Source organism: Haemorhous mexicanus, chromosome 1, assembly GCF_027477595.1.
Source record: "Haemorhous mexicanus isolate bHaeMex1 chromosome 1, bHaeMex1.pri, whole genome shotgun sequence".
NCBI classification, from domain to species: Eukaryota; Metazoa; Chordata; class Aves; order Passeriformes; family Fringillidae; genus Haemorhous; species Haemorhous mexicanus.
In genome coordinates, this window is record NC_082341.1 from 700,203 (window position 1) to 723,611 (window position 23,409).

The 23,409-nt window shown below is 55.4% G+C and overlaps 1 protein-coding gene across 1 annotated transcript in view; it reads right to left on the reverse strand.

Moving 5' to 3' along the window:
- SMARCC1 (SWI/SNF related, matrix associated, actin dependent regulator of chromatin subfamily c member 1) overlaps window positions 1-23,409 on the reverse strand; it is a 72,549-nt gene that overhangs the window by 22,762 nt on the left and 26,378 nt on the right. Inside the window, exons 16-22 of the mRNA XM_059870897.1 lie at window positions 20,570-20,683; window positions 19,680-19,833; window positions 18,818-18,931; window positions 17,094-17,153; window positions 12,758-13,016; window positions 10,508-10,669; window positions 2,212-2,267 (exon numbers count right to left, since the gene is read on the reverse strand). Of these exons, the coding sequence (XP_059726880.1) occupies window positions 2,212-2,267; window positions 10,508-10,669; window positions 12,758-13,016; window positions 17,094-17,153; window positions 18,818-18,931; window positions 19,680-19,833; window positions 20,570-20,683 (919 nt within the window). The remainder of the gene's footprint in view (window positions 1-2,211; window positions 2,268-10,507; window positions 10,670-12,757; window positions 13,017-17,093; window positions 17,154-18,817; window positions 18,932-19,679; window positions 19,834-20,569; window positions 20,684-23,409) is intronic.

A 23,409-nucleotide genomic window follows, 5' to 3' on the forward strand; every position in this document is an offset into this window, starting at 1 on the left:
TCATGGCTCAAACCCCCACTGCAGTTTGAGGTACCTGTCTGTGGACACAGGTTATGAAAAAGCCACAAATGTGTTCTTGTGCTCATTATCAACAGCTTGAAGGAAAATGATAATTAGTGCCTAAAGAGCTGATCTTTGAGGGCAGGGTGGATCACCCCCAGCATCACAAACACATCCACACCCAAGAGCCAGCCCAGAATTCCTCTGGGGAGGATTCTCCTTGAGCAGCTCAGCTGGAGGCCCCGGTGGCTGTGAAATAACTGAGTGTTCCAAAGGCAGCATGTCCTGAGAGCCCTGCTGGCTGTCCCCGCCCCAGGAGCTGTCCCTGGCCCAGGAGCTGTCCCCCTGGCCCAGGAGCTGTCCCTGCCCCAGGAGCTGTCCCCTGGCCCAGGAGCTGTCCCCCTGGCCCAGGAGCTGTCCCCCTGGCCCAGGAGCTGTCCCCCTGGCCCAGGAGCTGTCCCCCGGCCCTGCTGGCTGTCCCCCTGCCCAGGAGCTGTCCCCCTGCCCCAGGAGCTGTCCCCCGGCCCAGGAGCTGCCCCCTGGCCCAGGAGCTGTCCCCTGCCCCAGGAGCTGTCCCCCGGCCCAGGAGCTGCCCCCTGGCCCAGGAGCTGTCCCCTGGCCCAGGAGCTGTCCCCGGCCCAGGAGCTGCCCCCCGGCCCAGGAGCTGCCCCCCGGCCCCAGGAGCTGTCCCCCTGGCCCAGGAGCTGTCCCTGGCCCAGGAGCTGTCCCCTGCCCCAGGAGCTGTCCCCCGGCCCAGGAGCTGCCCCCTGGCCCAGGAGCTGTCCCCTGGCCCAGGAGCTGTCCCCGGCCCAGGAGCTGCCCCCCGGCCCAGGAGCTGCCCCCCTGCCCCAGGAGCTGTCCCCCGGCCCAGGAGCTGTCCCCGGCCCAGGAGCTGTCCCCGGCCCAGGAGCTGCCCCCCTGCCCAGGAGCTGTCCCCCTGGCCCAGGAGCTGTCCCCCTGGCCCAGGAGCTGTCCCCCTGGCCCAGGAGCTGTCCCCCTGGCCCAGGAGCTGTCCCCCGGCCCCAGGAGCTGTCCCCCGGCCCCAGGAGCTGTCCCCTGCCCCAGGAGCTGTCCCCCTGGCCCAGGAGCTGTCCCCCTGGCCCAGGAGCTGTCCCCCGGCCCCAGGAGCTGTCCCCTGCCCCAGGAGCTGTCCCCCTGGCCCAGGAGCTGTCCCCCTGGCCCAGGAGCTGTCCCCCTGGCCCAGGAGCTGTCCCCCTGGCCCAGGAGCTGTCCCCCTGGCCCAGGAGCTGTCCCCCTGGCCCAGGAGCTGTCCCCCTGGCCCAGGAGCTGTCCCCCTGGCCCAGGAGCTGTCCCCCTGGCCCAGGAGCTGTCCCCCTGGCCCAGGAGCTGTCCCCCTGGCCCAGGAGCTGTCCCCCTGGCCCAGGAGCTGTCCCCCTGGCCCAGGAGCTGTCCCCCTGGCCCAGGAGCTGTCCCCCTGGCCCAGGAGCTGTCCCCCTGGCCCAGGAGCTGTCCCCCTGGCCCAGGAGCTGTCCCCCTGGCCCAGGAGCTGTCCCCCTGGCCCAGGAGCTGTCCCCCTGGCCCAGGAGCTGTCCCCCTGGCCCAGGAGCTGTCCCCCTGGCCCAGGAGCTGTCCCCCTGGCCCAGGAGCTGTCCCCCTGGCCCAGGAGCTGTCCCCCTGGCCCAGGAGCTGTCCCCCTGGCCCAGGAGCTGTCCCCCTGGCCCAGGAGCTGTCCCCCTGGCCCAGGAGCTGTCCCCCTGGCCCAGGAGCTGTCCCCCTGGCCCAGGAGCTGTCCCCCTGGCCCAGGAGCTGTCCCCCCGGCCCAGGAGCTGTCCCCCTGGCCCAGGAGCTGTCCCCCTGGCCCAGGAGCTGTCCCCGGCCCAGGAGCTGTCCCTGCCCCAGGAGCTGTCCCCTGCCCAGGAGCTGTCCCCCTGGCCCAGGAGCTGGCCCCCTGGCCCAGGAGCTGGCCCCCGGCCCTGCTGGCTGTCCCTGCAGTGCCAGCCCAGAGCCCCCAGGCCAGGGTGTCCCCTGGTGCAGCTCCAGTCCCAGCTCCCACAGCATCCCTGCTCCCACTCCCTTCCAGAACACCCCCTGCTGCCTCACTCCAGCACTGAGCTGGAGCTCTGTGGAGGCAGGACCTGTCCCTGTGGGGACACCAACTGTCACAGCTGTCACCTGTCTCACAGGCACCCCAAAGCTCCTGGGTTCAGGATTGAAGTGGCAGGAGCCTCCCGCCAGCAGACCCAAACTCACCTTCTCTGCTGGCTGCCCCTCTGCCTCGGTTTCCATCTTCTCTTCCTCAGCTCCATCTGAGAACAAGCAGGGAGGGGTTAGGGTTTTGGAACTGCCCCCACAGCCCCTCTCTATTCTGGCTGCTGTTCTCCACCAGTGGCTCCAGGAAAGGGCCAGCACTGAACTGCCACAGCCCAGGCTGCCCCACCCCTGCCCTGGGGCACTTCCACCCCCCCAGCCCTGAACCAGAGCAGACAGAGCCCAGCTGGTGTTGAGGTGAGACCAACATGAGGACAGAAGAAGGAATAATAAAGATGATGGTTAAGGAGTCTCTGTTCCGGGTGCTGGATGGGTGCACCTCGTAGCAGGAGTGCTGGAAGAGCTGGGAGTGCATCCTGTGCTCAGGACACAGCCCCTGGAAATTCATTTACTGCTTTATAAAACACTGATTTAAAATGTTCCTGTAATGACAGCTGCTTCTGGAGAGCAGGGGGTAACAACCAGCCATGGAAACACCATGGAGCTGCCTGGATAATGGTCTGGAATCTAGAATATTTTGTGGGATTGGTTAGAAGTTCAAGAAATCCTAATTCATCCACAGCTCTGCAAGGAGAGACAAGAGGAAGCACAAGCTCATGGTCCTGACCAAGGATTTCACAATTTGTATAGAGGCATTAAAGGAGCTTATTTAGATCCTGGACTGGGGTGATGCAGAACTGCTGGTGACAAGCCCTGATCCATCTCTAAGCTTCTGAAGACATCAGCTGGTGCTGGGGGCTCATTTTCAGTAATCCTCATTTTCCTGCTAATTCCTGTGAGCTACACTGAGGAAAAACAAGGTACAAAGTGTTCTTCTTGAACAGCAACAGCTCTGTAGAGAAATCTCTACACAGGTCCCTTCCATATAAAAGAAAAACCAGCTAAAATGTCTGACTGAAGGGTAATAGTTTTCCTCGTGGCCTATTTTAAGATGATAAACCCCCTTATCTGAACTATCTGCCACCATAATTCAATTTAGGGAGACTGGGAACGTTCTCCCTCACAGGTTTTATCTCAGAGTTAGGATTTAGTGACCCAATAATGTCACAGGCAAAATCTCGATTAGATTTTGTCAGACAGCTCTTTCAAGCCTAGAAGCAGAGTTCCAGACTGGGCTGGAAAGTGTCATTCCTCCAGGAAAGGGAAGGGTTTACCAAGAAAGCTGGATTCAATCCTTTGAGACAAAAAAGGGGAGACAAAGTGCAGAACACTGAGTGTGCCCAGGCTGGTGGAACTCAAACCAAAAAAATATTGCATAGAAATGCCTAAATTTACATTTTTGGGTGGGGATGACCATTGAGATCATCCCATTGCCACCCTGCCATGGCAGGGACACCTTCCACTGTCCTGGGGTGCTCCAAGCCCCTCCAACCCAGCCTGGGACACTTCAGGGCTCCAGGGACAGCCACAGCAGCTCTGGCCAGGAGACCCTTCCATGCACCATGGGAGCTGCTGAGGAACTGATGCTGCTGCTGCTGTGGAGAAATTCACAGGATCCCAAATCCCTGAGGCTGGAAAAGCCCTCCCAGACCATCGAGCCCACCCTGTCCCCAGCCCAGAGCCCTGAGTGCCACATCCAGCCATTCCTGGGACACCTCCAGGCATGGGCACTCCAAACCTCCCTGGGCAGCCCCTGCCAAGGCCTGAGCTCCCTTTCCATGGGGAAATTCCTTTGGGTGGCCCTGCCCTGGCCCAGCCTGAGGCCGTTCCCTCTCCTCCTGTCCCTGTTCCCTGGAGCAGAGCCCAACCCCCCTGTCAGGCTGTCCCCTCCTGGCAGGTAGGATCTCCAAACAAACAGGACATCCCAGAAAGACAAACTGCTTCCCAGCCACTCTTCAGAGAGCATTTTCTCAAGGAAAAGCACACAGAGCATCTCCAAGTGCTCTCAGATCCTCCTGGGTGTCAGGACACGTTGATGGACACCACCAAACCCAGGAGCTCCCTCCCATGCCCAGGGACACCTGGGAAGGAAGGGACGTGTGACACCAAGATTATTCCAACACCCTGACTTAACCCAGCTCCTCTGTCCTGGCTGCAGCAGCACATGTGAGGCTAAAATGAGGCTGACAGCTTCAGACAGGTTGTGGTCAATGTTTTCTGAAAAGTGTTTTCCTGCATCAGCTGCAGAGCCCTGACACACAGTGACAGAGTGGTGGCTGCAGCTCCCAGGGCCACCAGGTCCCAGGGGTGGGACACCACAGGACAAGGGACAACAGCTTCAGTTATCCACTGTTACTCTGGGGGAAATGAGTTTGCCTGGGTGGAAGCAGGTTTTGGTTCTAAATCACAGCCTGCTCAAAGGATCCAGGGTCATTAAGCTGGAAAAGCCCTCCAGGACCATGGAGTCCAAGCTGTGCCTGATCCCCACCTTGTCCCCAGCCCAGAGCACTGAGTGCCACATCCTGGGGCACCTCTGGACTCCAGCACCTCCCTGGGCAGCCCCTTCTAACACTGAACAGCCTCTCCATGAAGAATTCCTCAAAATAGTAGAGTCTGGTAAAATTTAATCCCTAATTCCACAATGAAAGGATGACACAAAGCCCACAACACGTCTGACCTTCTGCACAGCCATGAGAGAATTGCCTCTGGCCCTGGCACAGACACAACCACAACTGCACTGATTTTCTGTGTGATCTAATGAGCCTACTGAAAATACACCCCAGAGGAACTGATCAGCCTGGGACAAAGGGGAAGCCTTGACTTTAAGGAGAGAGCTCCTGAAATCCCTTTCCCCTGCACCAAAGATGCTCTTGAACTCTGGTCAGCAGGTTTGACACTGCACCTTGCAGGATGTGGGAGCCAGGGATCGCAGAATCCCAGAATCATTAAAGCTGGAATTCACCTCTGAGACCATGGAGTCCACCCTGTGCCAGTGCCCACCTTGTCCCCAGCCTGGAGCACCCAGTGCCACCCCCAGGCCTTCCTGGGACACCTCCAGGGACGGGCACTCCAAACCTCCCTGGGCAGCCCCTGCCAATATTTAACAACCTTTCCATGGAGAAATTCCTGCTGATGTCCACCCTGAGCCCCCCTGGCCCATCCTGAGGCTGCTCCTTCCCCTCCTGTCCTGTTCCCTGAATGAAAGGACATTTCTTAGGTCAGGAAGAGGCAGATGGTGTGAGCCACCCAGCACACCTCTCAAGAGGGAAAATCCACTGGGAGATGAGGAACCAACACCTCTCCAAGCCCCTCTTTCACCTGAACCAGCAGGTGCTCTGTTTCTATGGAATTCTATTCTGTTTTTCACATTATCTCTAAGAACACTGAGCCCTTTTTACTAACACATGAAGAACTCAGGGCTGAGTTCTGCCCAAGCCAGTGACTTCACAGAGAACTCAAATGGACTTTGGGTCAACAAGGAAACCTGTGAAACATCTCCCTGCTAAGAACTCCCTGTGTTACCAAAGAGATGCAGGAGCAGCAGATCCAGAACCTCTGCTGTAGTGAGGGGAGCAAACAAAGCTCTGCAAACAGCAGTGGGGTCACCTGCCTGAGCTCCAGCTCAGCAAACAGTTTAAGATGCCCTCCAGACAGCCCAGACTCCTCTGTTCTCACTGAGGCAACACACAGCCTGTCACAGCCAGGCTGGGACATGAATATTTAATTGAGAGGAAATCCACGATAGCTGTGGAAATATCCCGGCCCTGGGTATGATAATGATGCTGTTATCCAAACCATCATTTACATTTCCCACCATAAATCAGGGCTGCACAGCCACCAGAGCTGCCTCTGCTCCTGCCTCACACAGCCTGGGGCTCAGCAACAGGGGGGCTCCAGGGCAAGCCTGGGGAGCTGGGAATGCTGCTGGGGGAGCTGGAAAAGCCACAGCAGCTCCTGTGTGAGCCATGGAATTCAGCAGGAGAGGAGGGATGGGCTCAGCCCCCGGGGGTGCAGACTCAGGCACCAGGACACACTCAAAGCTATATTATTATTATATTATTAATTATTATTAAATAACAATATCAATACCAATAACTATTATTGTTATTATTATTATTATTAGTGGCACTCTGGAATCCACTGGTTTAGGAATGTTTCCATCACCTCAGAGCTCTCACCCTGGATAGCAGCAGAGAAATCTCCCTGCCAAACGTGACTAAAATAACTGGGTGTATGTGCCCTCTTTGTCTGTGGTTTTCTAGAGTGTTGTGTGCTTGGGAATGAATCAAACCTGTGCCCAAAAATGGTGAATTTAACTCTCCCCTGGCAGCATTTACTGGTGATGGGATGCAGGAAATCAAAGTCCCTCAGTGGCACAGAGCAGCTGCAGCCTGAGGCCCCCAGGATGGTGTCAGGGGAAATACCTGTTGGAGTAAGACCTGAAATGCTCAGGTACCTCCAACCCAGCCCCTGCAGAGGCTGCCTTGAGAAATCAGTGTCCTCAGGCACCTTGGAAAGACAGGAACAAAGACTTCTAGAGATCATTAAACACCACAGGCGTGCTGGACATTCCCCTTCTCTGGAGCTTAATCCCAGCCCAAAAGGCTGGATCCTCCTCTGCCCAAAGGGTTGGGATCCTCCTCTGCCCAAAGGGCTGGATCCCCCTCTGCCCAAAGGGATGGGATCCCCCCCTGCCCAAAGGGCTGGGATCCCCCTCTGCCCAAAGGGCTGGATCCCCCTCTGCCCAAAGGGATGGGATCCCCCCCTGCCCAAAGGGCTGGGATCCCCCTCTGTCTGCCCAAAGGGATGGGATCCCCCTCTGCCCAAAGGGCTGGGATCCCCCTCTGCCCAAAGGGCTGGGATCCTCCTCTGCCTGCCCAAAGGGCTGGGATCCCCCTCTGCCCAAAGGGCTGGGATCCTCCTCTGCCCAAAGGGCTGGGATCCCCCCCTGCCCAAAGGGCTGGGATCCTCCTCTCTCTGCCCAAAGGGCTGGGATACCCCTCTGTCTGCCCAAAGGGCTGGGATCCTCCTCTCTCTGCCCAAAGGGATGGGATCCCCCCCTGCCCCCTCGGCCACTGCCACTGGCACAGCTGCAGAGCAGCTCCAGTCAGTTCTTCCACAGCCTGCACTGGGGCAGGACTCAGAAAGCTCTTGGTATTTATGGTGGGCAACTGTTTCAAAACCTTAGAGCAGATTGTCCAGAGCAGCTGTGGCTGCCCCTGGATCCCTGGCAGTGCCCAAGGCCAGGCTGGACCACCCTGGGGCAGTGGGAGGTGTCCCTGCCAAGGCAGGGGTGGCACTGGATGGGCTTTAGGGTCCTTCCAGCCCAAACATTTCTGTGACTCCATGAGAGCAGGAGACAGAGCCCACCACACTCACCACAGCCTCTGAACCACTCCAGCCCCCTCGTACCTCCACTGAAGCCTCACTTTATCAACTTAAAAGGAATTATCACCAGCTCTTAGAAAACCTAACAATGAAGACTTAGAAGAGGAGATTCTTGGGTATTAACTTAAGCTCCTCCAATCTGTTCCAGTCATTTTCCCTTTCCACATTCCATATTGACTATAATTCACTGATATTAAAATTTTAAAATTATTATGGAGCTCTGATATAATTTTACTTTTGAAATATAACAACTAATGAACTTTAATTCTAGCATGGAACCTTAGGCAGATACTTTTATTTCTCCATAGTTGCATTTAAATATAAAAGCAGCATTCTGTGGTTCCATTACAGAATGGATGGACAGGACACAGGGAATGGCTTGGAAGAGAAAGAGAGCAGGGTTAGACTGGGTATTGGGAAGGAATTGTTCCCTGGGAGGATGGGGAGGGACTGGAACAGTTTTCCCAGCCCTGGATCCCTGGCAGTGCCCAAGGCCAGGCTGGACAGGGCTTACCTGGGACAGTGGGAGGTGTCCCAGCCCATGGCAGGGGTGGCACTGATGATCCTTGAGGACCCTTCCAGCCCAACATCCTTTGATTCCATGCCAATAAACCAGCCAGTGGGCTTTCCTTCCCATCTGGAGCCCCAGCAGGTGTTTCCAGCCCTGCCCAGCTCTGGGGTACAATCCCCCAGCGTCCGAGCACAGCCACGGCCCATGGCAAACCTCTGCCACGGACACTGGGGGTCCCTGTGCCCAGCTCTGGGGGGTGGGAGGCACCACAGATTGCTGAGTGACCCAGTTCACTCGGGCTGAGCAGCTCCCCCAGGGAGAACCATCTGCTCCTGCCCTAATTTATTCCATTAGTCACAGCCCAGCACAAATCGCATTAACGCCGCCGGGCCGGGCCCAGCTCCCCTCACTGCTCACCCTGAGCTGCCTGGGCTGGGAGCTGCCCTGAGACCCCCAGACCCCTGACAGGCACCTCACATCCTCCCTGCCAGCCTGGGCCAAATTCTCCAGAGAAAGGGCCAGAAAGGGCCAACCTGCAGCCTGGCAACGGGGACAAGTCCAAGCAGCAAATGTGTTACAGGGGACATGATCAGGACAGGGGACATGATCAGGACAGGAGGGAACAGCCTCAGGATGGGCCAGGAGGGCTCAGGGTGGACAACAGCAGCAATTCCTTCATGGAAAGGGCTGTTAAATACTGTCAGGGGCTGCCCAGGGAGGTCTGGAGTCCCAGTCCCTGGAGGTGTCCCAGGAAGGCCTGGGGGTGGCACTGGGTGCTCTGGGCTGGGGACAAGGTGGGGATCAGGCACAGCTTGGACTCTGTGACCTTGGAGGGCTCTTCCAACTGAAATGATCCTGTGAAGTCCCTAACAAACCACAGTGACACCTGCACTGGGAGGATATGGCAAAGTGGAACAAAGACTGGAAGAAAAATTTAACTTAAGCTGACCTTATTTTAAAACAACTATGAAATTAAACTCAGCCCCAGATGGAGTAAGGCAGAGATTTGGTTTATAGCTGACTTGTAAATAAACCCAAAGCTTGTCTTTCAGCAGAACTTCAATGCCTGCTGTCAGCTCTGAGGAACAGGAGCAGCAGGTGTTCCAGATGTTTCTCTTCCCCTTCCAGCACACAATGCCCACATCCCAAAGCACTGAGCTGCCTCATGGCAAGTGTGTCCCACTGAGTGCAGAACTGAGATGTGTGACAGAAGGGCTGAGCGGTTTGTTTGCTTCTTTCCTAATTAAAAACTATCTTGGTGATTTAAGTGGCATTTTGCAATCTAATTTACTGGGTAGTTTTGCAATGGACATCTAGAGCTATAAATAGCAGCCCTCTGTGGGCAGCAGTTGATAAGTGAAGAGCACCAAGCACAGCCCCTCGTGATGCCAGCCCACAATCTGGCACCTTGCTCGTGTCCCTGCACAGGGTGACAGCAGGGCAGCTCTGCAGGGCAGGAGCACATCCCAAACCCAGCCTCCCAGTCAAGCTCCATCACATCCTGCTCAGCTGCACCCAGAGCCAGACGTGCCTTTTCATGTCCAGTCACTGAAGTCACTGAAATCGTTTGTGATAGGCTGAACAAAGCAGGAGCCAACAGGGCTGAGAGGAAGCAGCAGTGACAAGATTGTGGATGTGTAACCAAATGAGGAGAGCAAAGCATGAGAAAGCCCTGGGGAGTGCCTGCTCCTCCTGCTGGGGAGAGCCACCAGGGCCAACAGAGAGGGGCACACACAGCTTCACTTCCCAGGGAGCTGCTTTGACACTCCAGAGCAATCAGGAACCAATCTGCACCAGGCAGGGCTTCCCAGAAGAGACTTAATAGCAGAATACTTGCTGAACACCACAGAAATTAAACCAGAGCTTGCAGGTAAAGCCCAGCAGAATTCCAGCCCAACCAGAGCCAGGACTGGGTTACCATGTGCCACTCCAGCACTCCATCAGAACTGCCTCTGCTGCTGCCTCCACAGTGAGCATCACACTCAGAGTACCTGATCCACCCTAAAGCCCACTGCCCAAACCCCTCAGTTTGCTTTAACCCCCCAAAGGCACAAACAAAACTGTAGCTAAATGCACAACATCAAAAGGGGACAACAGATTTGCATTAATAATACAAATTAATTGCATTACTTTAGCAGAATTAATAATAAATTTAGTCACTTTAGGCTGAAGGTCTTGCACAACTTTCTATGCAAAAACTTCATGACTATCATTTTGTCTTGAGTTCTCCAACACCCAACCAATGGAATATGCTGCTCTGGTATTTTTGGTCAGCCCACTCTGTGCATCCCAAGTAACAGCACTTCCACAGAGAGAGAGCAGAACAAACTCCTACAACTCAAGGTAGCCCTAAATTCCTTAGGTCAGTGCCTGAGTCAATCCTGCAGAGAGCAGAACGAGCCATCCCCTTCTCCCTACCCACAACTTCCATCTCCTGCTGGAGGGGAATCTGGGGTTGCTCAGGACTCCGAGGAATGCCCCAGGGGAAGCAGCACTCACCCATCTTCTCGGGCTCCTCGGGGCCCGTGCCAGCGATGCAGCTGCTCTCCAGCCCGTAGGTGGGATCCACCTTCCCAGAGGCTCGAGCTGCTTCCTGCACCTTCTTCACGTGGGCCTCCACCAGCTCCAGGGGCACCTCCTCTCGGACCCGGGAGAACTCCTCTGGGGGACAGCACACACAACATGAGCCGTTCTGGGGCTTTGGCAGCAAATTAAGTCACAGTTTCTCTGACTGGTGTGCAGGTTTACCCTGGGACAAAGGGAATTCTCAAATAGCTGAGCTCCTTCCTGGCACACAAGGTGACTGATTCTGTATTTCAGGTGTGGTAGAAAAGAGTCTCTTCCCAATTACATGAAATTGTGTTTTATGTGGAAAAACAAGGAAAAAATTGAAAGGAAGTATTTTATCAAGTGGACACACCCAATGTCCACTCAAGACTTGAACCTCCTAGTAAAAGATGTCCCTGCCCATTGCAGGAGGTGGAACAGGAGGTCCCTTTAAGGCCCCTTCCAACTCAGTGCAGTCTGGGAATTCTAAGATCTTTGGCAAATAATTTCACACAGGTAAAACAGGAAAACTGCAAGATCCACACTGGATTTACCCAGAGCTGTACTGCTGACAGTGCTCAGAGGAACACCAAGCACCAGGTGCAAACACACTGGGAGCAGTGAGGCCAGAAGGCAACACCAGCCATTCTGGGGCACTCAGTGGCCTTCTGGAGCCACTCCAACTTCACACACCCTGCCTGGGCTGGGAGGGGCTGGATGTCACCCAGGGCAGCCCCTGCCAGGGCAGGGTCCCCTGGGCCGTGCCAGGTGGGTTTGGGATGTCTCCAGAGAGGAGACTCCAGCCCCCCTGGGCAGCTGCTCCAGGGCTCTGCCCCTCCATGGACAGAGGCTGTTCCTGCTGCTGGGCTGGAGCTGCTGGCCTTTGCTTTGTGGCCACTGCTCCTTGTGCTGTCCCTGAGCAGAGTCTGGCACCTTCTCCTGGCACACAGCTGGAGAGATTTGTGTGGATTGATGGGATCCCTGCGAGCCCTCCCTCCTCCAGGCTGAGCAGGCCCAGCTCCTGCAGTTCTGCTCATCAGAGATGCCCCAGAGCCCTGAACATCTCTGTGGCCCTGCTGGAGCCTCTGCTGCAGCTCCTTGGGCTGGGGAGCCCAGAGCTGGGCAGGACACCCCAGCTGTGCCTGAGCAGGGCACCCTGGCTGCAAATGGGATTTCAGGGAAGCGGAACACAAACCTGGGGAGAGCAGAGCTTCTCCTGCATAACTGTACCCCCAACTCCTGTGTCTTACTGCTCACTGAGGAGTCTGCACTGCTGTGGCTGGAGGGGCAGGGACACACAGGGCGGGGGACAGGGGGTGAGGGGGGACAACACGGGGGCTGAGGGGGGACAACACGGGGGTGAGGGGGGACAACACGGGGGTGAGGGGGGACAACACGGGGGTGAGGGGGGACAACACGGGGGGCTGAGGGGGGACAACACGGGGGGCTGAGGGGGGACAACACGGGGGGCTGAGGGGGGACAACACGGGGGGCTGAGGGGGGACAACACGGGGGGCTGAGGGGGGACAACACGGGGGTGAGGGGGGACAACACGGGGGTGAGGGGGGACAACACGGGGGTGAGGGGGGACAACACGGGGGTGAGGGGGGACAACACGGGGGTGAGGGGGGACAACACGGGGGTGAGGGGGGACAACACGGGGGTGAGGGGGGACAACACGGGGGGCTGAGGGGGGACAACACGGGGGCTGAGGGGGGACAACACGGGGGTGAGGGGGGACAACACGGGGGTGAGGGGGGACAACACGGGGGGCTGAGGGGGGACAACACGGGGGGCTGAGGGGGGACAACACGGGGGGCTGAGGGGGGACAACACGGGGGGCTGAGGGGGGACAACACGGGGGGCTGAGGGGGGACAACACGGGGGGCTGAGGGGGGACAACACGGGGGGCTGAGGGGGGACAACACGGGGGGCTGAGGGGGGACAACACGGGGGGCTGAGGGGGGACAACACGGGGGGCTGAGGGGGGACAACACGGGGGGCTGAGGGGGGACAACACGGGGCTGAGGGGGGACAACACGGGGCTGAGGGGGGACAACACGGGGGGCTGAGGGGGGACAACACGGGGGGCTGAGGGGGGACAACACGGGGCTGAGGGGGGACAACACGGGGGCTGAGGGGGGACAACACGGGGCTGAGGGCTGAGGGACGAGGGGCACAGGGCCCGGGGCTGTGCCGTACCCAGGGCAGCCTTGGCGGCGGCCGAGGCCACGCGCGGATCCACCACGGAGGCCAGGAAGGCCACGGTGCTCATGACGGGGTTGCCTGACTGGCTGAAGGGCACGGGCTGGTAGGCCAGGGGCCCCAGGGAGGCGTCCGAGTTCTCCAGGTAGGGATCCTCGATGGGCAGGCGCAGGAAGTGCAGGATGCACTCGTCCTGCGTGCGGCTGCCCACGTGCTCCGACACCTTGTTCCAGTCGTCCTTGTACATCTCCAGGGCCTGCAAAAGGCACAAGTGACAGCTACTCGGGGAAAGCAAGGCTGCTGTGGGCAGGAGGATTATCCATACTGGTTATTGGGTGGTGGAGCAGTAAATGGGGATCAGACAACTACTGACAATGGGGTTTTTCTGGCATCAAAATTATCTGCGTAAGAAATGGGAGAATTTCCCTGAGGTACCAGTGACGTTGAAGCCACAGGGATCATCACAGGAGTGGATGCTGTTACTGCATCAGAAAGAACTGTCAGAAGACTTGGGATTTACTGATATCTGCACAGTAGGTGTTTCCCCATTTTGCTTCCACGGAGAACTAAATCTGCCTTTCCACCAAGTCTCACAATCCTTTAATTCCCAGCACTCCCCCCAAGGACTCTTGTTCCCTCTCTGAACACAAGAAGCTCTCTGGGGCAGGAACAGGATCCATTTCTCTATTTCTAACTGTGGACTGGCCATGATGGTGAAATCCAGTCTTTACATCCAACAGATGCTATGGAAGTGAAAAAGCATCAAACCAATAGACCAGGGGAAAAGAGGGAAATCTATCCCACACCCTGAAGCCAGGAGAGCCACACCCTGCAGGAGCTGTGCACAGTGTGATTTCTGCTAAATCAGGGCTAACAAATCATTACTGGCTAGATAAGGCACCTGATAAAGGAAGAACTTCTAGACCATATCAAAGACTTCCTCAAGAAAAGTCTTAAAACAATTTAACAGCAATGAGCTACTGAAGGCCCTGCACTAGTTCCTGAAAAACCAACACATTAATCCTGTAACAACCTCCAAGTCACAGCCTAATAAATTATTACTCCTTAACAAGCCATTTTTTTCCTTGAAAATTGTTTTAGTGCAGTATCTGGACAGAATAAAATAAATACTGACATATCCTGAACCATTAACTTTTACATTTCTGAGAGGATTCATGGTGCAGTCACCCAGAAAAGGCAAAATAAGGCACTGAGTTTCTGGCAGAAGATGTTCAGTGTGAAAATGAGCTTTCCCTAGTAAATCTCTCCCACAAGGCTGAGAACTCCCAGAAATCTCAACCTTCCAGACTGAACTCTCAGAGCAGGGAGGGAACTCAGAGCTGGATCTGCCAGTGGCCCCGAGGAGAACACGCCCAAGGTGGGAGAGCAGAGCACACAGGGACACCGTGCTCCTGTGCTGGGGGTTTCAGCACTAACCAGAGACAAGAGAAGATCCAAACTGAGCCACCAGCCTGGTGCTCAGAGTTCCTCCATCTGGGAAGGGCCCAGAAGACACACCAACTTCTATGGAACACCAGGACCAGGCTGGAGGGGGCTTGGAGCTAGCTGGGACGGTGGAAAGCGTCCCTGTCCATGGCAGGGGTGGGGTGGGATGAGCTCCAAGGTCCCTTCCAAACACACTGCTGTCTTCAGAGCAGCTCTGGAGTGGTTTAGTATTTGTTCAGTTAAAACAGAAGCTCTGAGAACTCCTCAAGGACAAAGTATCGACCTGTGCAGGGCCCTCGGGCACGGTGTGGCTGCAGAGGGTCAGCTGAGGTCAGGAAAATGTTTGCAAAAAATGCTCCTGTTTGCAAAGACAGGGAAGCAAACTGGCTGCAAGGACAGATAATTCAATCCAAAGGCATCAGAGATCCAACATGGATCAAACTGGAGGGACGTGCCCGAGCTGCCTCAGTGGGCAGCACTTCCCAGAGTGATTGAGGCTTAAAGCTGGCTGAAGTTCCTCTCTCCCAGCCAGGTCTCACTGCTCAACTTGGGTGGGAGGAGGAAAACCCCCAGCATGTCTCCAGAAAGCCTCTGGCTCACTGCTCCTTCCCTCCCAGCAGCAGGTGGGGTCAGCTGGGAATGCCCAGCTGGGTGGGGAGAACACCCAGGAGCTGCTGAAGACCCCGAGCAGCACCACCAGGGCTTGGGAGAGCTCCAGGGAGAGCCCTGGGCTGGGGAGTGACCTGGGACAGGCTGCACTGGCCAGCCTGCTCCCCACCAGGGAATCACCATCCCCAAGCCCTGCTGAGCCCTTCTCCTGCCCCTGGGACCTTCCAAGGGTTTGAGCAGAGGAGAGACTGCTCAGCTCAGCAGGTCACAACCAAGGGAGATGTTTATTCTCTGCTCAGCCTTTATTGCCCTTTCCCTAATTTCATCTCTGGGCTCTCAGTCCCCATCTCCATTTTTAACCCCACTGGAACTCAAGATCAGCTCTGCTTCTCAACCCCCAAATTTCTGCTTTCTGCTCCTCCTCCCTCCCCGTCTGTTGTTTTCCTGCCAGACAAACCCTCGCTCGCAATAAATGTCCTTCCTAAAAATAGCTGAAAATGCATTTAACTCTGCCTGAGCCACGGACAGGGCTGTGCAGGGAGGCTGCTTTGGGGAGGAAAATCTACTGCCTCCCCCAAAGTATTCAGTCAACAGGCAGAAGGCCAATAATTATATTTCAGATACGATTTATTATTTGGAACTTTGCTGCCTATCTATTTGCCCAAAGCTACCCTGAGGATTTAATTGGACTGAGCTGGCTTGTTACAGCAGAATTACTTATGCTTGAACTGATATACTCTTTACTGATTTATTCATGGAGCAAGGCCATGAAAAAGGAGGAACAAAAACATTATTAATTTAAACTCATTAAACAGCATTGCAATCTCAAGATTTAGGGGGGGGGGGTTGGTTTGTTTTAAACACAGAATATGTCACTGGATTATTTCATTGGGCTACAATGTGCAGTGTAGGACCTTAAGCTAAAAACATACAAACCAATGAATTTTAAATAATAGTACTATTAATAATAAATATTTAAATAATATAGTTAAATAAATAAAAAAGGAAAGAAGTCAGTCTATCAAGGCATTAGTCCTGTTTCTCCTTACAAGAATGCCATGGAAAACAGCTGTTTATACCCTATAAGCACAATTTCTCCATGTGCCAATAGAAAAGTATTGGCTAAACAGTGAATATCAACCTAAAATAAATAGGAAAAAAGGGGAGATTTTGGCTGTTTGATGACCACACTCCATATGTGTGAAGACTGAATCACAGCTGCTCATTCGGCACTGACACAGGTCCATCCTCCAGGCTTTTCCCCAGGAAATTAACTTTTCAATGGGTTTATTGACACATGGGAAGACAAAAAAGCTGAAACAACCAGGCAATTGCAGTTTGCTCTGAGCTCTGCAAATAAAGCCCAACAAAAACAGAGCCCCAAACTAGAATTCTCAGAACTCTGAATTACTTTAAAAGAAAGAAATCAGCCATGCCTCTCCATCAGGAAAACGTTCCTGTGAAAGCAAAGCTGGGGAGAGGATATTTTCTTTGCAGGAAGTGGCAGCACTTTAAATTATTTCAGGCCACTGAGATTGTTCTTCTGCTGAAGCAGAGAAACAGTTGCCCTGATGTGAGAGCCCAGAACCCTCTGCAGCTCCTCAGAGGGTTCCATCCCCAGTGCAGTTCCAGAGATCCACCCATCCCTGTGCTCCAGAGCTCCCCTTGAAGCCACCTGGGGACAGCAGCCTGCAGCACAAGGCACCTCATGGAGTCATCTCAGGATTTTTTTCTGGAAGACTTCCAGAAAAAGCTCAAAGAACACCCCAAGTGCAGCTACAGGGAAAACAAGGAGGAGACAGATGGGATGAAGCAGCTACCAAAGAACTTCCCTTCTCCATGGCCTCAACTGTTTCTCAACCACTTCAGCTTCCAAAATGAGCTGTTTCCCTGAGCTATGGCATAGCTTGGAAATCAAAACTCACAAGTATTTATCTCAGGGCCAGGCAAACCTTTACCTGAATTATTTACCACTATTTGAATTAGTGACATTGTTTCACACTGTCAGGGAGTCCTGCTGAATGAAAGGACCTCTCTGCACTGCAAAACCTGTTCTTGACTTGTACAAAATTGTTAAATGTTCCATTCTGGCTTGCAGGTCCAAGTTAGAAGCAAACCTCAGACAGAGGCAGCCCTTCTCTCCCAGAGATGCTCCTGCCATCTCTGTTTGGTAGCAACACCTGCAGCCATGATGGCAGTTGTCACCTAACTCTGAAAAATGCACATGTGGATTTTTAAAGCCTGACCTACCCCTCCTGGCTTGGCCTCATGAACTCACCTCTAACAGCAGCAGTGTCTCCTGCTCTGTCCATTCTCTGCCAGCACTTGCACCTTTACTCTGCAAAAGGCAGGAGGGAAAAAAAGAAGGTGAAACACAGGACTTCTTGCACAAAACCTTGTAGGAGAAAACACTGAGGAGGAAAGGGGAAGAAGCTGTGATTTGATCCACTCAAACCTCCCCCCTCCAGCTGTCACCTCATGCAGGGGCCCATGATTTACTCCTCAGTGAAAGCACAGCTGGCAGTCAGACACCCCAACTTCCCACCATGCCTTCTGAGCTAAAGCAAAGGGATCTGCACCCTCCTCTCCCAGGGATCTGTGCCTGCACACACAGCAGAGGGGTTTCCTGAATAATCAACCCCCTGTGAGTGCTGGAGGCAGAGTGGGCTGGGCATGGTGGGGGCTGGTCCAAAATAAGTTCATTTATCTCCAAGTTCCTCAGTCACTCAGGAGAGAAATAACAACTCTGTACAGGGGGATGGGCTGTGTGAGAAGGCAGAGTAATTCCAGCAGGATCATCTGCTCCAAGGGCTGCTGCTCCCAAATCTGCACCTCCTGGTAAACTGCTCAGATTGGGTAAAAGTTCCAAATTCATGGTGGAGCTCCCCTCCTGTGACACCCTGACCCAGCACAAAAGCAGCTCAGGACCTGCTCCCAAGGAACACCAGCTCCACTGGATGGCTCCATGCTAGACTGAGAGGAAGAGGCTATTTAGGATAATAAATGTTATCTCCAGATGCATTTCAAACAGCTCATTAACCCACACAGAACATTAATCAATGTGAGTCACCCAACTGCTGCTCTCCACAGCCAAAAGCCCCAGCACACAGAAACCAAACAGGGCAATCTGCCAACAAACCTGCTCCAGTTCACAGCCCCTGTAAACAGAGCCAGAGCCCAGAACCAGCAACAGATTTATCAGTTTGGAGAGTATTTATACCTCCCTTAACAAGTGAAAATGTCAATCCATGAAATGTGAGATGGAACCAGCTTTATAAAAATACCTCGAGAACTGGTTTGGGTTTGTGGGGTTTTTAAAGGATGGTCTGAAGTGTAAGTAGTGTTTAAATAGTTATTTGTTAGGTTTAAACAGTGACCTCTGAGGACAATGAGCCAATGGCATGGAATTAGCCTGACACCACCCACGAGGGGCACTGCCCAGCTCTGCAGAGTCCCAGTTCCACTGGAGGCTGTGCTTAGGTACGCTGGCATTCCCACAGCACCTCCAGGGACACACAGGGAGCAGGGAAAAGCAGGAGGCTGTGGAATCAGCACACCCCTGCAATGATGCCTCCCAAGTTTCATGATCTGCAATGACAGTGCCCAAGCAGCCCCTGCAATGGCCCCAGGACAGCCAAGCAGTGGGCACGGGGGTCCCTGTGTGTCAGCCTGGGAACCAGGAGAGGCAGAGATCCTGCTGGAAGCTCTCTGTGTCCCAAATCCTTGGGTGGTTTGCTGATGCTGAGCCATTCCAGCAGGACATGCAGGGACACAGTGAGCTTGGCATCTGAGGCTGACAGTGTGGACTGCTCTGGGAAGCTGTCCATGTCTTAATTCCCATGAAATCAGAATTCCAGCACAACCTCCCACGGTAGTGTCCTGCACAGGGATGGGAGACATCCAAACCAGCAGCGGAGGAGCAACACAAATCACCTCAGGGACACAGAGTGGGGGACACCTGAGGAATAACAAAGCTCACTGGGAGCTGGAGGGGACACTTGCCTTGGCCAGAGTCTTTTTGGAGTAGATGTCTGTGCGAAGGCCAAAGTTCTGCAGGTCAGTTGGCTTCTCCTTGTTTTTCTCAGGGAAGCTCAGCATCTGCTGGGCAGCTGGAACCTGGGAACAAACATTACAGGGGAGAGGGGCAGCAACTGAAAGCTATCCAAGGTTTTCAGACCAGCACCCAACAGAACATGGACTGGACACAGAAGGTGAACACAAGCCCAAGACACTAAAACAAATGTCTGAGCAATGTGTGAGTGGCTCTGCACAGAACTGCCCCAGATGCTGGGCCCAGCTGCCCAGCAAGGGGGGCACTTCCCCCAGCTGTCAGACAGGGGACATTTCCCCCAGCTGTCAGACAGGGGACATTTCCCCCAGCTGTCAGACAGGGGACACTTCCCCCAGCTGTCAGACAGGGGACACGTCCCCCCGGCTGGGCACACAGGGGACACGTCCCCCCGGCTGGGCACACAGGGGACACGTCCCCCGGCTGGGCACACAGGGGACACGTCCCCCCGGCTGTCACACAGGGGACACGTCCCCCCGGCTGTCACACAGGGGACACGTCCCCCGGCTGGGCACACAGGGGACACGTCCCCCGGCTGGGCACACAGGGGACACCCCCCGGCTCTCAGACAGGGGACACGTCCCCCGGCTCCCAGACAGGGGACACTTCCCCCGGCTGGGCACACAGGGGACACTTCCCCCGGCTGGGCACACAGGGGACACTTCCCCCGGCTCTCACACAGGGGACACGTCCCCCGGCTGGGCACACAGGGGACACGTCCCCCGGCTGTCACACAGGGGACACCCCATGGCTGTCACAGCCCTGGCTGGCAGGGCAGCCCGGGGCCAGGCTCACCTGCGGCGTGCGGATGTGCAGCGGCATCAGCCCCGAGGGGGTGTCGGCCAGCACGTTGAAGTGGGGGGTCGGGGGGGGCCCCATGGCCATGGGGCGGCTCTCGGGGTCCACCTGGTAGTTGATGAGCCCCCACTGCTCCAGGAAGGCGTGGACCCTGTGAAGAACAGCACAAATGCAGCCTTTGCCACCAAAGGTTTGCTTGTGCTTTGTGTGGGAGGGGACAAAGGACGGAACTGATGTTGCTGGATCAAATCCAGACCCAGGAGCTCCTCTAGTCCTTCACTGATCCCAAAGAGCAAAACAAATCCCAGAGCAGGAGCTCTGTGCACACCTGAGGGCACTGCAGTGTGATGGATAAACCAAAGCCTGACTGTGTAAAGTTCTGGGCCCCAAAGAAAGACCTGGAGGAGCTGCAGTGTATCCAGGGAATGGAGCTGGGAAGGGGCTGGAGCCCCAGGAGAGGCTGAGGGAGCTGGGAAGGGGCTCAGCCTGGAGCAAAGGAGGCTCAGGGGGACCTTGTGGCTCTGCACAGCTCCTGCCAGGAGGGGACAGCCGGGGGGGGTCGGGCTGTGCTCCAGGGAACAGGGACAGGAGCAGAGGGAACGGCCTCAGTCTGGGCCAGGGCAGGCTCAGGGTGGGCACAGCAGGCATTCCCCCATGGAAAGGGTGCTCAGGGTTAGGGCTGGGCTGCCCAGGGAGGTGACCTAGAGGTGTCCAAGGAAGGCCTGCACATGGCACTCAGTGCTCTGCTGGGGACAGGGCACAGGCTATGCTCAATCTCTGGAGGCCTTTTCCACCCTCAGTTATTCCTTGACGCTGCTGATGCCTGGAAATGCCCAGAAGCTGCAGGCCCAGAGGTGGCCAGAGGTGGCCAGAGGCCAGGCTGTCACCTCATGACGGCGCAGACGTCCCCGGTGAGGTTCCTCCTGCAGGCAGTGCTGGTCAGGTACTCCTGCGGGTTCAGCCGGTACGTGTCGATCATGAAGTTCCTGTAGGCCAGGTATCTGCAAGACAAGGGCCACCAGCTGAGTCCCTCAGCTCCTCCACTGCTCAGGGCAGGCATTTCAACACTCACCCCCAAACACCCATCTCTGAGCAGGAAACAGCAGCAGATCTCTTGCACTGCTGCAGTTTCAGAACCAGCACCAAAACCAAGAGGTAAGTGGAATTCACACTCTTTCAGACTCTGGATTTTCTCCTGTGTTTGGATTAGCAGCACATGGAAACACGGTGAAATTGTAAATCACACAATTATCTGCTGCAGCTTGGTCACCGAGCAGATATTCCCACAACAGAATGGAAGCTGCAGGATGAAAAGAACGGGGTCTGGTCTTCACACAGGAACAGGGTAAATAATCCTCCTGCATCCCTGTGTGAAGGAAAAAAGCTCCACAGAAAAGCACAAGTGGATGGAACACTGCTGTGGCTGCACGTGGAGTTTTTAATGCATGAAGGGATGAGGCAGGAAAGGCTGGAGAACAGCAACTGGAGAAGAAAAAACCTCTGAAAAGCAGAGGACAAGAGCCCAGAGCCAGGACAGCTGGGAACAGCTGGAGCAGAAACAATCCCTCAGAGATTCCCCCATTTCAGTAAGATTCTGGAATATACTGATGCTTCCTAACACAAATTATCCCAAGGAAAATAACCTGCATAAAATTATTGATAGCCCTGCTCTTTAGAGGGAACAAACCCCATCTGCCACAGACAGATTGGCACCATCCAGGCTGGATGGGGCTTGGAGCAACCTGGACTATGGAAGATGTCCCTGCCCATGGCAGGCAGGTGGAGTGAGATGGCCTTTAAGGTCCTTTCATACCCAAATTATTGCAGGATTCTGTCTAGTGAGTATCCAGTGCAAAGCTGTGTGTAAAACAGTGGTTACAGAGCAGATTTCTGCCTTTGGAAAATTCCAGGAGGGAATGTTTCACATGCAGTGTGTGAAGCAGCTGGGAACCAAAAATATAAATCATCCAGGCAAGGCCTGAGCAGGCAGATGCTGCAAGCACATGTCCCTGCCAAAATCCCACATCTTCCTCCTGACCAGATCATATGTGCAACTGGCTGGAAGAAAATTGCTGGAGTAGGTGTTTGGCTCCATGTGGGATGCTTGGGAGGCAGGAAACAAAAAGGAGCTTCTTCCACAGAGGAACACTGAGAACATTTCTGAATGCTCCAGGGGAGGAGGGGAAGAACCTGCCCAGAACAGGTCATGGCTGCAGGAATTAGTATTTATTAGCAAAGGTCACAGCACGAGGTGGAGAGAGAAGCACAAGACAGAAACATCCCCGGGTTGGTTCTGAAGGGAGATGGTTTTGAGCCATGAGCCATCAGCTAAACCCTGTCAGCAGTGAGAAGTCAAGCAGGATTCAGCTGAATCCCTTTGCAGCCAGGGCCACCCCAGGCACTGCTGTCACAAGGAGGAACCTGTGTGAGCTCCTCCAGCACGGTGTTCTGGCCTGAACACCCAGCTGAGGCCATTCAGCTCCATTCAGGGGGATGTTCTCTTATCTCCAAAGAAAACCCACATGCTGCTCCTACAACCCCAAATGGCACCACAACCAGATCTCCAGGAGGACTGGCAGGAGTCCCCAGGCTGCTCCCATGGCAGGCAGAGAGCAGAGGCAGCCCAGGGAGGAGCAGCAGGGCACTGATTTGAGATGCCAGCTGCAGAAGGGCACCTGGGCCTGCAGTGACAATCACGGGCCACAGATCCAGGAGAGGAACATTCCTTCCACACTGCAGCTGCCTGCTGCCTCTCACTCTGAGAAACCCCAAAGCACAACTTCCTGGGCAGCCAAGCTGCTGGAACAGAGGCAGTGTTGGATGAGCTTTGGAACAAACCCATTTTGGAAAGGCAGGGAGTGGAACAGGAGGATCTCCACAGCCCCTTCCCCCAAGCCCTGCTGGGGCTCTGGGCTCCAGCTGTGCTTCCTGCACTCCCACATGCAGAGAGGCTGGGAGGGCAGACCAAGGACTGGGAATCCTTGGGGGTGCCAGGAGCCTCAGGGGTGTCTGAGCCAAGCTCCTGCTCAAGCCATGAATTGTCACCAGGTTTCTTAGGGCTTTGTCCAGGCAGGCATGAAAGACTCCAAGGAGGAGAAATCCCAACTTCCCAGTGCCTCATCTTGTTCAGAGCTCAAAACTCCCCTTTTCTGCAGCCAGAAGCTGCTGTTCCATGCCAGCCTGAGCTGTTTCTGCCCTGGCACAGGCCCAGGGACAGCCTGGCTGCACCCCAGGGACCTCCTGGGGCAGGGCACAATCACCACAAGGGCCCTGGAGAAAGGACAGTCCCTAATTCCTGTTTCTTTGTCAAACCCAAAGCACCACAGACCAACAGCCACAGCTGAGGTGGGAGATTCCAGCACAAGGATAACCTCTGCAGGGATTGCAACCTCTGCAGGGATTGCAACCTCTGCAGGGATTGCAACCTCTGCAGGGATTCTTCTCTCCAGGCTGGGAGAGCTGGGAATGTTCCCCTGGAGAGGAGAAGCTCCAGGGAGAGCTCAGAGCCCTGCCAGGGCCTGGAGGGGCTCCAGGAGAGCTGGAGAGGGACTGGGGACAAGGGATGGAGGGACAGGACCCAGGGAATGGCTCCCACTGCCAGAGGGCAGGGATGGGTAGGAGATTGGGAATTGGGAATTCCTGGCTGGGAGAGTGGGGAGCCCCTGGGATGGAATTCCCAGAGCAGCTGTGGCTGCCCCTGGATCCCTGGCAGTGTCCAGGTCCAGGT